Genomic DNA, 13,711 nt, shown 5'->3' with positions numbered 1-13,711 from the left:
AACTTCATTGCAGTGTCAATGTAAGCTTACTTGAGACGAATTATAAACTTTAAGTTTTTTAAAGTTATTTTGTTTGAGGGGTTCAGAATAGGCTATTGAAACAGGGTGGACTGACTTAGACTAACGTAGAATAAGGACCACAACATGCCTTATTTATATTATACAAAGGTACTGTCTGCATAGAGACACATATAACCACTGGTAGAGAATTTAAACATGTATTTCAAATTTAAATATGTACTTTTTGTACTAAAATGTATACCTTGGCCAAACTGCAGACTGCCCTAAAGCATAATGGGATAAAAGCTGAGTGAGACAGGCCACATTCTGTCAGAAGAGTGAAGCCACAGAGCACAGTTTTTATCAGTATGAGTTATAAAAGTAAACGCTTCCCAGACACTAGAATGAATGGAATTATTCATTTTTTACTGATAAGGGATGGCTCAGCAGACAGTGGAAAGGAACTTTTGAACCATATAACCTATGTAATAGAAGTTGCTGAGAGTCAGTTAGAAAGCACCCTATGGACCTATGTAAGTGAAAGTTGCAAAGTAACAGTGGGCAGGAACTTTCAGATTCTACAGACCAATGAATTTCCATTCTTCCAGAAGATAGGATGTTATTGGCCAAGGTAAATATTGTACACGAACACGATTGGAGCATCCAGTTAGGATGACAGAGTGGGCGGGTGAAATGAACTTTCAAAATAGTATAACTAAAGGGCCAATGTATTGTAACTTTAGAAAGGAGTTGGACTGCCCAGCTGCCTTTCTCAATAAGTAATGCCTTTAACCAGTATACTGTCTTTTGCAAATCTTTGTATTAACTGGGTTCAGCTCAATACTTAGCCTCCGAGAAAAACCCCCATCATATGTAAAGTGAAGTAATTGTGGGCCAAGTTTTTTCTGCTCACTCCCGACCCCTTTAGGTTCTGTAGAAAAGTTAACCCTTTCAGCAGACAGTTCATTTCTTTGTAAATCACCTGGAAACTCATGTGTCTATTTTAGTTTTTGATTGAGGATTTATGGGAACCAGTTAAATGTGGAAATTTTAAGCGGAGCCTGGAGGAATTTGGAAGAACTGTGAGGATTTTATCGTGTTGTCACCTCAACCCCAGATAAAGAACAAAGATTTTGCAGCTGGCAACATGTTTGGGATTTTAAATCAACAAAGACTTGATGTTTCCTATAAAATCAGGCCTTGGAAGTTGGCTAAAAAAAAGTTTAAGTTGTAATGAAGGGGAATGAAGGATCTTGTATCTTATTTTAATCAAGGAGTTGTGAGCTTAGACCATAAGACATTGGAGCAGAAATAGGCCACTCAGCCCATCGAGTCTTCTCTGCTATTCAATCATGGCTGATATTTTTCTCATCCCCATTCTCCTGCCTTTTCCCCATAACCCCTGATCCCCTTATTAATCAAGAACCTATCTATCTCTGTCTTATAGACACTCAATGAACTGACCTTCACAGCCTTCTGCGGCAAAGAGTTCGAAAGATTCACCACTCTCTGACTGAAGAAATTCCTCCTCATCTCTGTTTTAAAGGATCATCCCTTTAGCCTCAGGTTGTGCACTCTGGTTCTAGTTTTTCCTACTAAGTTTCAATAAGATCCCAACTCATCCTTCTAAACTCCAATGAGTACAGACCCAGAGTCCTCAACCATTCTTCATACGACAAGCTCTTCATTCCAGAGATCATTCTTGTGAAGCTCCTCCAGACCCTTTCCAAGAGCAGCATATCCTTCCTTAGATGTGGGGCTCAAAACTGCTCACAACACTCCAAGTGGGGTCTGACCAGAGCCTTATACAGTCTAAGAAGTACATTGTTGCTCTTGTATTCTAACCCTCTTGACATGAATGCTAACATTGCATCTGCCTTCCGAACTGCCAACTAAACCTGCACGTTAACTTTAAGAGAATCTTGAACAATGACTCCCAAGTCCCTTTGTGCTTCTGATTGCCGAAGCATTTCCCCATTTAGAAAATAGTCTATGCCTCCATTCCGCCTCCCCAAGTGCATAATCTCACACTTTTCCACATTGTATTCCATCTGCCACTTCTTTGCCACTTCATGTTGTTTTGTTTCTTAAAGACTTGATTAATTGTAAGTATTCGCATTCCAACCATTATTCATGTAAATTGAGTTTGTGTCTTTATATGCTCTGTTTGTGAACAGAATTCCCACTCACCTGAAGAAGGGGCTTGCAGGTCTGAAAGCTTGTGTGGCTTTTGCTACCAAATAAACCTGTTGGACTTTAACCTGGTGTTGTTAAACTTCTTACTGTGTTAACCTATCTAACCCACACAGCTTGAATTTGATGATCAGCCATGATCAAGGTGAATGGTGGAACAGGCTCAAAGGGCCGAATGGCCTACTCCTGCTTCTAGTTTCTATGTATCTCTCCACTGGGCCAGCATTCCATCCAGTGGCACAGTGGTTCGCACTGCTGCCTCAAAAAAGCAAATACAACAATGGCTTTGGCATCTGCTACAATGTGACTGACAGTTTGACAACAGAGTCAAGGGCACCAGGAGCAAAAGATACCCTGGGAGGTGGAGAAGAATGTGACGGAGATTACGAGCGGGTCCTTGATAGGTTTTCTAAAGAGATTCAGAAAGGAAATAGCGAGTTGAAAAAGTCCAGAATAAATTAATTTCCAGTTACATTGGAAACCTGTTGCCTCACAGCTGAGTACAAAATATAAAGAGTTGAGGGAACTGGTGGATAAGCTGCAGAATGGAGCTGATTGCTGGCAGGAGAGCACGTCTGACCTGGACAATCAGTTACATTGGGAACAGGGGGCAGATGATAGGGTGAGTGGAGCTCAGAAAAATCTACTGCTGTTCGGCCAAACTCTGGAACAAGATATTGATTTACAGTCAGAAAATATCAGATCAAGTGAAGAGTGAGAAAATGCCATGGGGACTTTGAGGAAGTTAATTCAGCCACAAAGTGACACCTCCCTGAAGCAGACCACTCCCCGTGTTTAGCTAAAATCAAACAACCTGAGACACAAATCAGTCACCAGCGAGCACATTTAGTTGTTTTCTCCAAAAAAAAATCACTGAAAGCACTCCTCCCTCTCCTCTGCCTCTCCTGTGTGATAAGGGAATGCAGGTGTGTGAGGGTAGCCATGACCTTTGCACCGTCATGATCCACAACGCTTACTCCAAGTTGGTTTGCCCAGTTGAAGGAATACCGTACATTTGAGTCATAATTGTTGAGGCAGGGCGTTGTTTGAAAGCATCATCGATTCGAAGAATTAGTTTGGAAAGGGAATAAAAATTAATTTAATTTGAACTGCCGTGAGTTTCTGTTTGAAATAAATTCAGACTGTGCTAAAATGTGAAAGGAATGTATTTGGGTTTGAAATTAACTTGTTCAAGGTTAGAATTGTGAAGGACAATTTGCTCCCAAAACACAAAGATAAGGCTGCAGTTTGGCAGCAAACCAGTTCCAACTTTCCAAAACATTTGAGTTAAAATTGTTGAGATTCAGTTAACAACACATTTCACAAAGTATTTCTTTCAACTTTGATTAAGTAGCAAATATTGAAAATTGAAATTGGTGTTCAAAAAAGGAGAGATAAAAGAGATGAAATTTGAACAAAATCGAAGAAAATAACATGAGAGAAGTTTTTTAAATTATGTAAATTGACACAATTGCCAAGTTTCCTCTGCCCACTCCCCGCCTCTCTCGGTGCCACAGAGAAGTTAACCCTTTCAGCAGACAGCTGATTTTTATAAATCTCCACACAGCCTTTGTTTTTTAATGTAACCTGTGATTGGACACATTAACTCACTGGGATCTTGGCCAGAGCCAGATGGATTGTTTATGGGTTTTTTTTAAACAGGTGATGACGGTTTCACTCACAAACAATCCGAGTGAAGGCAGCAGTTTTGAGAATTAAAGCAGAGAATAAAAGACTTTACTTTTCAGAAAGCCAACAAGCCTGCTTTTGAGATTGGAATTGATAAATATCTGACATGAGTTGCTATTTCAAGCATTTAAAATGGAAATTACCTGGTGTTTAAGGGAAAGAACAAAGTTGATAATGCCTGGAATCAAACAGAAATGTTTGGTTTCTGTTAAAAGATATTATGAGAATATTTAATGATTTATTTAACTCTAAAGATTCTCGAGAACTCCTGAAAGTGTAGTTTAAAGGAATCCATACATTTGGGTGTTTATGAAGATTTGAGTGAAAGGGAAGTCTCGATGAGATGAATGAGGTGACAGTTTTCTCTTGGAGATACTTGTTTCTTTGTCTATGAATTATTTGAGAGAACTGAATTTGATAATCTGGCCACCATCTGAGACATTATTCCCAGAAATCCTCAATTTTAAACTAAAATAGACACATGAGTTTCCGGGCAGTCTCAGGAATATGGTCAAGATAGTCCAGTCCCACAATGCCTCACATTCAATCTGCAGTTCTTCAATTATAACACAATATGTGGCTGTATGTAGCTGCCTTGGCCATGGTCAACCCCAAGGGTGCCTTCTTGAACTGCTGCAATGCCTGAGGTGTACGTACACCCACAGTGCTGTTAGGGAGGGACTTCCAGTTACTGAGAGAGACAAGAGATGAAATTGCTGGGCCTCTAACAGAAATCTTTGTTTCTTCATTGGACACAGGTGAGGTCCCAGAGGATTGGAGAATAACAAATGTGGTCCCGTTATTTAAGAAGGGTAGCAAGGATAACCCGGGTAATCATAGGCCAGTGAGCTTGACGTCCGTGGTAGGGAAATTGTTGGAGAAGATTCTTAGAGATAGGATCTGTACACATTTAGAACTGAATAATCTCATTAGCAATAGACAACATGGTTTTGTGCGAGGGAGGTCATGCCTCACAAATTTGGTTGAGTTTTTTGAGGCGGTGACAAAAATGACTGACGAGGGAAGGGCCGTGGATGTCATCTACATGGATTTTAGTAAAGCATTTGACAAGGTCCCTCATGGCAGGCTGGTGCAAAAGGTTAAATCTCACGGGATCAAAGGTGAGCTCGCTAGATGGGTACAGAACTGGTTTGGCCATAGAAGACAGAGGGTAGCAGCGGAGGGGTCTTTTTCTGATTGGAGGTCTGTGACTAGTGGTGTTCCGCAGGGCTCTGTATTGGGACCTCTGCTGTTTGTGATATATATAAATGATTTGGAAGAAGATGTAGCAAGTCTGATTAGTAAGTTTGCGGACGACACAATGATTGCTGGAGTTGTGGATTGTGATGAACATTGTCAGAGAATACAGCAGGACACAGATAGGCTGGAAAATTGGGCGGAGAAATGGCAGATGGAACTTAATCCAGATAAATGCGAAGTGATGCATTTTAGTAGATCTAATGCAGGGGGAGCTATACAATAAATGGCAGAACCATCAGGAGTATAGACACGCAGAGGGATCTGGATGTGCAAGTCCACAGAACCTTAAAGGTGGCAACACAGGTGGAAAGGGTGGTGAAGAAGGCATATGGCATGCTTGCTTTTATTGGACGGGGCATAGAGTATAAAAGTTGGGGTCTGATGGTGCAGATGTATAGAACGTTGGTTCGGCCGCATTTGGAATACTGCGTCCAGTTCTGGTCGCCACACTACCAGAAGGACGTGGAGGCTTTGGAGAGAGTGCAGAAAAGGTTAACCAGGATGTTGCCTGGTATGGAGGGTATTAGCTATGAGGAGAGATTGAGTAAACTAGGGTTGTTCTCCCTGGAAAAACAGAGGTGGAGGGGCGGCCTAATAGAAGTTTATAAAATTATGAAGGGCATAGATAGGGTGAACAGTTGGAAGCTTTTTCCCAGGTCAGAAACGACAAACAGAAGGGGTCACAAGTTCAAGGTAAGGGGGGGCAAGGTTCAATACAGATATGTGGGGGACGTATTTTAATGATAACCACATGAACAGACTGGGAATAGAGGGATACAAACGGATGGTCTCGTTAGGAACACATGATCGGTGCAGGCTTGGAGGGCCGAAGGGCCTGTTCCTGTGCTGTATTGTTCTTTGTTCTTTAAAATAGACACGTGTTTCCGGGCAGTCACAGGAATGTGGTCAAGATAGTCCAGTCCCACAATGCCTCACATTCAATCTGCAGTCCTTCAATTATAACAGAATATGTGGCTGTATGTAGCTGCCTTGGCCATGGTCAACCCTAACCCCAAGGGTGCCTTCTTGAACTGCTGCAATGCCTGAGGTGTACGTACACCCACAGTGCTGTTAGGAAGGGAGTTCCAGCTACATATTCCAGACTTTCACTAGACTGCAGGTGGATATCAGATTGACATATTCCATTCAACCACACCCAAGGTGAGTTATTCCAATTCCTTTATTGTCCAGGACAATATATTCACAATATCTTTAAAACAGAAATTAAACATTCCCATTTGATTTCAGACAGTAACATATTCTGTTAGTTTGTTCTTTATTGTCAATGTCAGGCTGGTGTTGTTTTCCTTGGAGCAAAGGAGGTTGAGGGGAGATTTGATAGAGGTGGACAAGGTTCTGACAGGTTTAGATAAGGTGGACAAAGAAAAGCTGTTCCCATTAGCTGATGGGACAAGGACGAGGGGGGACACAGATTTCTTGTTTTGGGTCAGAGATGCAAGGGAGGGGGAGTGGGGGGGGGGGGCGGTGGAGATGTGAGGAAGAATATTCTGATGCAGTGAATGGTGATGACCTGGAACTCGCTGCCTACGAGGGTGGAGGAAGTAGCGACAATAAACAATTAAAAAGGAAATTGGATGGGCATTTGGGATGTTCCAAACAGAATGAAGAACAAAGAAAATTACAACACAGGAACAAGCCCTTTGGCCCTCCAAGCCTGGAGCAACCATGCTGCCCGTCTGAACTAAAACCCCCTACCTTTCCGGGGACCATATCCCTCTGTTCCTATGCTATTCATATATTTGTCAAGACACATCTTAAAAGTCACTGCCGTATCTGCTTCCACTACCTTCCCCGGCAACGGGTTCCAGGCACCCACCACGCTCTGTGTAAAAAACCTGCCTTGTACATCTCCTTTAAACCTTGCCCCTCGCACCTTAAACCTATGCCTCTAGTAATTGACTCTTCCACCCTGGGAAAAAGCGTCTGATTATCCACTCTGTCCATGACCCTCATAATCTTGTAGACTTCTATCAGGTCGCCCCCCTCAACCTCCGTTGTTCCAGTGAGAACAAACCAAGTTTCTCCAACCTCTCCTCATAGCTAATGCTACCAGGCAACATCCTGGTAAATATTTTCCATACCCTCTCCAAAGCCCCCACTTCCTTCTGGTAGTGTGGTGACCAGAAATGAACACTAGATTCCAAGTGCGGTCTAACTAAGGTTCTATAAAGCTGCAACATGACTTACCAATTTTTAAACTCAATGCCCCGGCCGAAGAAGGCAAGCATGCCGTATGCCTTCTTGATTATCTTCTCCACCTCATTGCCACTTTCAATAACCTGTGCACCTGTACACCCAGATCCCTCTGCCTATGAATACTCTGAAGGGTTCTCCATTGACTGTATATTTCCCATCTGTATTAGACCTTCCAAAATGCATTACCTCACATTTGTCCGGATTAAACTTCATCTGCCATCTCTCTGCCCAAGTCTCCAACTGATCTATATCCTGCTGTATCCTCTGCCGGTCCCCATCGCTATCCGCAATTCCACCAACCTTTGTGTCGTCCACAAACTTACCAATCAAACCAGTTACATTTTCCTCCAAATCATTTATATATATTACAAACAGCAAAAGTCCCAGCACTGATCCCTGAGGAACGTCACTTGTCACAGCCCTCCATTCAGAAATGTACCTTTGCACTGCCAACCTCTGTTTTCTTCTGACTCAATATCTCTAAACTTCCTAACACCCTGTCACTCTGTGATCCTTGTGACATTTGAAACCAGGTATTCACAAAAAGGTTCAAAGAGCATCAGCCCACTGGAGGCTGAGACCGGCCAGTCCAGCACAAAGAAACCCTCTGACCCTTCCCATTGACCAACTGTGAGAATGAACAAAATGCAATCCTGGATGCAACTGAGAGCAGAAACAATAACAGCAGAATCCAACCCCTGTCATCACTCGTGAACTCGCTGGTGTCTCAGCAGCCGGGATGAAACGCTGAAACCCTTCCCACACTGAGAGCAGGTGAATGGCCTCTCCCCAGTGTGAACTGGCTGATGTGTCCGCAGGGTGGATGACCGAGTGAAGCCCTTCCCACACTGAGAGCAGGTGAATGGTTTCTCCCCTGTGTGAACTCGCTGGTGTGTCCGCAGGTCGGGTAACCGAGTGAATCCCTTCCCACACTGAGAGCAGGTGAACGGCCTCTCCCCAGTGTGAACTCGCTGGTGTGTCTGCAGGCTGGATAACTGAGTGAATCCCTTCCCACACTGAGAGCAGGTGAATGGCCTCTCCCCAGTGTGAACTCGCTGGTGTGTCTGCAGGCTGGATAACTGAGTGAATCCCTTCCCACACTGAGAGCAGGTGAATGGCCTCTCCCCAGTGTGAACTCGCTGGTGTGTCCGCAGGTGGGATGACTGAATGAATCCCTTCCCACATTGAGAGCAGGTGAATGGTCTCTCCCCAGTGTGAACTCGTTGGTGTGTCCGTAAGCTGGAGAACTGATTAAATCCCTTCTCACACTGAGGGCAGATGAACAGCCTCTCCCCAGTGTGGCTGCGCCGATGAGCTTCCAGCAGACATGGGGCTCTGTATCCCTTCCCACAGTCCCCACATTTCCATGGTTTCTCCATGGTGCAGGTGTCCTTGCCTCACTCTTGGGTGGACAATCAGTTGAAACTTCGTCCACACACAGAACAAGATTACAGTCTCTACCCGCTGTGAATGGTGTGATATTTATTCAGACTGTGTAACTGGTTAAAGCTCTTTAGTCAGTGCATTGGAACACACTCACTCGAGTGTGGCAGTGTGTTGACGCTTTTTCACTCACACTGACATTTCAAATCTTTTCAAATCGACAGACTGGACAATCATTTCTCCTTCTGGATTCAAAGTCCGATGATATTGAGGTCCCAAGGAACACGATTCTGTCACGCCGAGACATGACGTTTGAGATTTCGGCCTGTGATTCCTCTTTCAATATCCTGAAAATGAGTTTCCAAAAGTCATCAGTGTCAGTACAGGATAGAAATTCAGAACAATTTCTATGGAACATTCTTTCCTCTCTCATTCCCCAAAAGCTGTAAATCTCCATCCCATACACTCTCTCCCCATTCCATAAGACATAGGAGCGGAAGTAAGGCCATTCGGCCCATCGAGTCCACTCCATTCTCAGCAGGTCTGGCAGCACCTGGATGGAGAGAAAAGAACTGATGTTTCAGAGCTTTGACAAAGGGTCATTTCGTCAAGAAACATCAGCTCTTTTCTCTCCTTACAGATGCTGCTAGACCTGCTGAGATTTTCCAGCATTTTCTCCCTTGGCTTCAGATGCCAGCATCCGCAGTAATTTGCTTTTATAAGGCTACAGATACCTCCTCCCAAGTAACGAGCGTGTGCCCAAGACATCACCACTTGTTTCCCTTATTTCTTTAGCCCCCATGGTGCTCTCCGCAGTAAACACAGAGGAGAAGTATTCATTAAAAATCTCACCCATCTCCTGTAGCTCCACACACAGATGGCCATACTGATTTTTAAGGGGATCTATTCTCTCTCTAGCCACCGTCTTACTCTTAATATAGCTATAGAACCTCTTGGAATTTTCTTTAATCTTACCTGCCAGATCCATATCATACCCTCTTTTTGTCCTCCTGATTTCCCTCCTCAGTATTTTCTTACACTTTTTATAGTCAGAGTGATTCACTTGTCCCCGATTGCCGAAACCCAATGTATGCTTCCTTCTTTTACCTGACCAGAGCCTCAATGTCCCTTGTCTGCCAGAGATCCTTAAATTTACCATTCTTTCCCTTCATCTTAACAGGAATATACTGCCCCTGGATTCTTGATATCACACTTTTAAAACCTCCCATTTGCCAGTCATTCCTTTCCCTTCAAACAAACTCACCTAATCGACATCTGCTCGATCCTGCCTAATGCCCACAAAAGTGGCCCTGCTCCAGTTTAGGGCCTTGACCTGTGGACCTGTCCTACCTTTTTCCTGAACTATTTTGAAACTATTGGTGCTCCCAATAGTGCTCCCTGACTGACACTTCAGTCACTTGCTCCACCTCATTTCTTAACTGTCTAATAGAAAGTGAGTCCAGGAATTGATAATGAAAAATAAGGAGCTGGGAGATGAATTGAACAAGTATTTTGCCTCGGTGTTCACAATAGAGGATACAGTTAAAACTCAGAAACAGCTGGAAATCAGAAAACAGAAGTGTGGGATGAACTCTGAAAAAGCACAATTCCCAGGGAAGTGGTCCTCAGCAAACTGTTGGAGCTGTGGGCTGATGAGTCCTCGGGTCCTGCTGGGCTTCATTCTCGGGTCTTAACAGAGTGAGATCGTTGATGTGTTGTTCAATTTTCTAAAATTCCCCATCGGGCATTGGATAAAGGGAAACCGGTGGATGTGCTGTACTCAGATTTCCAGAAGACATTTGATGAGGTGCCACATCAAAGGTTATTGCAGCAAATAAAAGTTCATGCTGTGGGGATAACATATTGGCGTGGATAGAAGATTGGCTAACAGCAAACAGTGGGCAGAAATGGATCATTTTCTGGTTCGAGAGAGCGAGAAACCTGGACCAACCTTTCCAGAGTCTGCACCCTCCCTGGATTCACTTCCTTTCTCTTCAGTTGCTGCAAGTCCCCAATTTCCCCCAGAATGAGAAAAGAAATGGAAAGGGGGTTGAAGAGAAAGTGTTTTACTCACAGATGTTTGAGACAGGAGGAAGTTTGAGTCTGTCTGAAGATCAATCTTCATTCACACAAAGCCCCACTCTGATTGGCTGGAAGACCAGAGTCCTTCCGGTCCTCCAACTCTTCCCATTGGTCAACACCTCAGCATGAAGATCAGAGGGTGGGTTCTCCCCCGCACATGCGCAGCTTCCCCTCTCCCTCGCACATGTGTAGTCCTGGGCCGGGGGGAGGGAGAGCTCACTGAGCGGCTTCTCGCTCTTGCTGGAGCCGTCAGCCGGTTGCCTGGAAACCTTGGTTCAAGGAGGTGTAGGGGAAGGGGAACAATGGGTGGGGGCGGGGCTCCTGGGTCCGCGCGCCCGGGCCTGAGAACTGGAACCCGGAGACGTCACCGCGAAGCAGAGTGATTCCTATTGGCTGATTCAGGCAGGACACTATTGTGACGTCACAATGCGGAAGTTGTCCAATGAGCTTCAGAGTGAAACTCCCTCCTCTGTTCAACATCTGGGAGGAAATCAATGTTTCCCCCTTTCCATTTCTTTTCTCATTCTGGGGGAAGTTGGGGACTTGCAGCAACTGAAGGAAATGAAGTGAATTCGGTCTGTATATTCCACACATTTTTACTCCAGTAATGTAGACATTTATCTGTCTGGCATCCTGCATGGAAATTTTCAGCTCTCTGCATCCAGGGCAAGAAGCAGTGAGCATGGATCTGTCAATCACACATGAGGACGGCCTCAACCGGGATCTTGGGTTCATGTCACACTATCTGTAACCCCCACGACTTGCCTGGGCTTGCAAAATCTCACTAACTGTCCTGGCTGGATACAATACACATCTCTTTAACCTGTGCTTAACCCTCTCTCCACTCACATTGTCTGTACCTTTAAGACTTGATTACGTTTAAAGACTCGTATTCCAACCATTATCTTGTAAATTGAGTTTGTGTCTTTATATGCCCTGTTTGTGAACAGAACTCCCACTCACCTGATGAAGGGGCAGTGCTCTGAAAGCTTGTGGCTTGTGCTACCAAATAAACCTGTTGGATTTTAACCTGGTGTTGTGAGATTACTTACTGTGCTTACCCCAGTCCAACGCCGGCACATCTTTGGACTGTGGAAGGAAAACCGGAACATCCGGAAGAAACCCACACAGACACGGGGAGAATGTAGAAACTCTGCACAGACAGTGACCCGAGGCTGGAATTGAACCCGGGTCCCTGGCGCTGTTAGGCAGCTGCACTAACCACTGTGCCACCGGGACACATGTCACTGCCATCGCCCGACTCCAGCCCAGTCTCAGCTCATCTGGAACCCTCACCCATTCCATTGTGACCTCACACCCTCACCCATTCCATTGTGACGTCACACCCTCACCCATTCCATTGTGATGTCACACCCTCACCCATTCCATGGTGACGTCACACCCTCACCCATTCCATTGTGACGTCACACCCTCACCCATTCCATTGTGACGTCAGGGCTTCACTCTCCGATCACAATCCCTGCCGGCCTCCCACATGCAGCCTCAATGGCGGCAGTCAGCCCGGGTCTAACACTACAAGCTGCCGCTCCATTTGGTACAAAGGGGGGGAACCGGGAAGTTCATTTCCGGGGTTTGGGTTTGAACAACATGTTTACAAAGTCTCTCCACCCACCCGCCACATTTATCATTCCCCGCACGCCGCCCTCTACCTCGTATTGATCTCGCTTCCAAACTAAAACCGGCCGTCCGTCGCCATTACCCGCAGTGATGTGGAGATGCCGGCGTTGGACTGGGGTAAACACAGCAACAAGTCAAACAACACCAGGTTAAAGTCCAACAGGTTTATCTGGTTCACCCGCACTGCGCATGCTTCAGGTCCCGCCCCTCATTCACTCCGATTGGTTGGAGGACCAGCCGCTCCCGTTCGGTCCCCCAGCCCCGCCCCCTCTTCCTATTGGTCCGGAGCCGCCGTCAATCAGTGCCCGGGCATTGTGATGTGGAGCATGCGCAGTGTCATTGCTGTCCTTGGCGCTTGTTTGTCCCGGAGAAGCGGAGTCAGCGTTAGGCGGTGGCTGGGAGGATTTGGAAACACTTTGTGGATCCGCAAACCCTTCAGAATCATTGTCAGCTCCCTGGTTTGCAGCTGCGGGGCTTCTCCCTCCCTCCCTCCCTCCCGGGAACAGGCCCAGGTTAACGGCCCCATCCTGGCTCAGCCACTGGAGGATGGTTCACATCAGAGGATGGGGGAGGGGGACAATAAATAAGAGGTTACACTTTGGCCTCAAATCAATGAGGACTCTGATCTCTGGGAAGGAAGGAAACCCTGGGAGGTGGGCGGGGAGGATTCACAAACACCCGCTGGAGGCCCCAACACCCCCAATAAGAGCCATTGGTTTTATTGTCAGTCTGCAGACAGGAGCTGGAGAACTGAATCCAGACAGAGGAGAGGGAGGGAGAAAACTGGGAGTGGAGGAAAGAAATGGTGAGATGGGTTTGGATTTCAGCCCAGGGAGGAGGGAGAGTGTGTGGGACGGGGATTTACTGATTTGGGGGAACAAGAAAGGAAAAAATGTTCCAGAGAAACTAGAATTGTCTGTTCAGAGTTTGTATCGTGTTCTGACAGTGATGACTTTTCTAAACTGTTTTTACAGGATATTGGAAGTGAAAGATTGGCAGACAGAAAACTCAAACCGGACATCACATCTGACAAAGTCATTCAGTTCCTTCGGAGCTGAATATCATTGGTCTTTGAATATAGAAAGAGAAATATTTGTCTGTTCTGCCTGTGGGCAAATAAATTAAACATCAGTATGACCGGAAAAGCATCGAGACAAACACACACCCGAGTGAGAGTGTTCCAGTGAACTGAATGTGGAAAGAGCTTTAACCAGTTACACAGCCTGAAAAAACATCACAGTTCACAGCA

General features: G+C 45.3%; 1 protein-coding gene across 1 annotated transcript in view; it reads right to left on the bottom strand.

Moving 5' to 3' along the window:
• LOC144489454 (uncharacterized) overlaps window positions 1–12,668 on the bottom strand; it is a 34,543-nt gene extending 21,875 nt beyond the window's left edge. The window contains 2 exon segments of the mRNA XM_078207314.1: window positions 8,076–9,089; window positions 11,788–12,668. Coding sequence (XP_078063440.1) covers window positions 8,076–8,738 — 663 coding nt within the window. The 5' untranslated portion in view covers window positions 8,739–9,089; window positions 11,788–12,668.
• Window positions 12,669–13,711: the final 1,043 nt, after the last annotated feature.

This window comes from Mustelus asterias, unplaced genomic scaffold, assembly GCF_964213995.1.
Source record: "Mustelus asterias unplaced genomic scaffold, sMusAst1.hap1.1 HAP1_SCAFFOLD_2204, whole genome shotgun sequence".
Taxonomy (NCBI): Eukaryota; Metazoa; Chordata; class Chondrichthyes; order Carcharhiniformes; family Triakidae; genus Mustelus; species Mustelus asterias.
The sequence above is the reverse complement of the archived record's forward strand: the minus strand, read 5'-3'. Positions and strand labels throughout refer to the sequence as shown.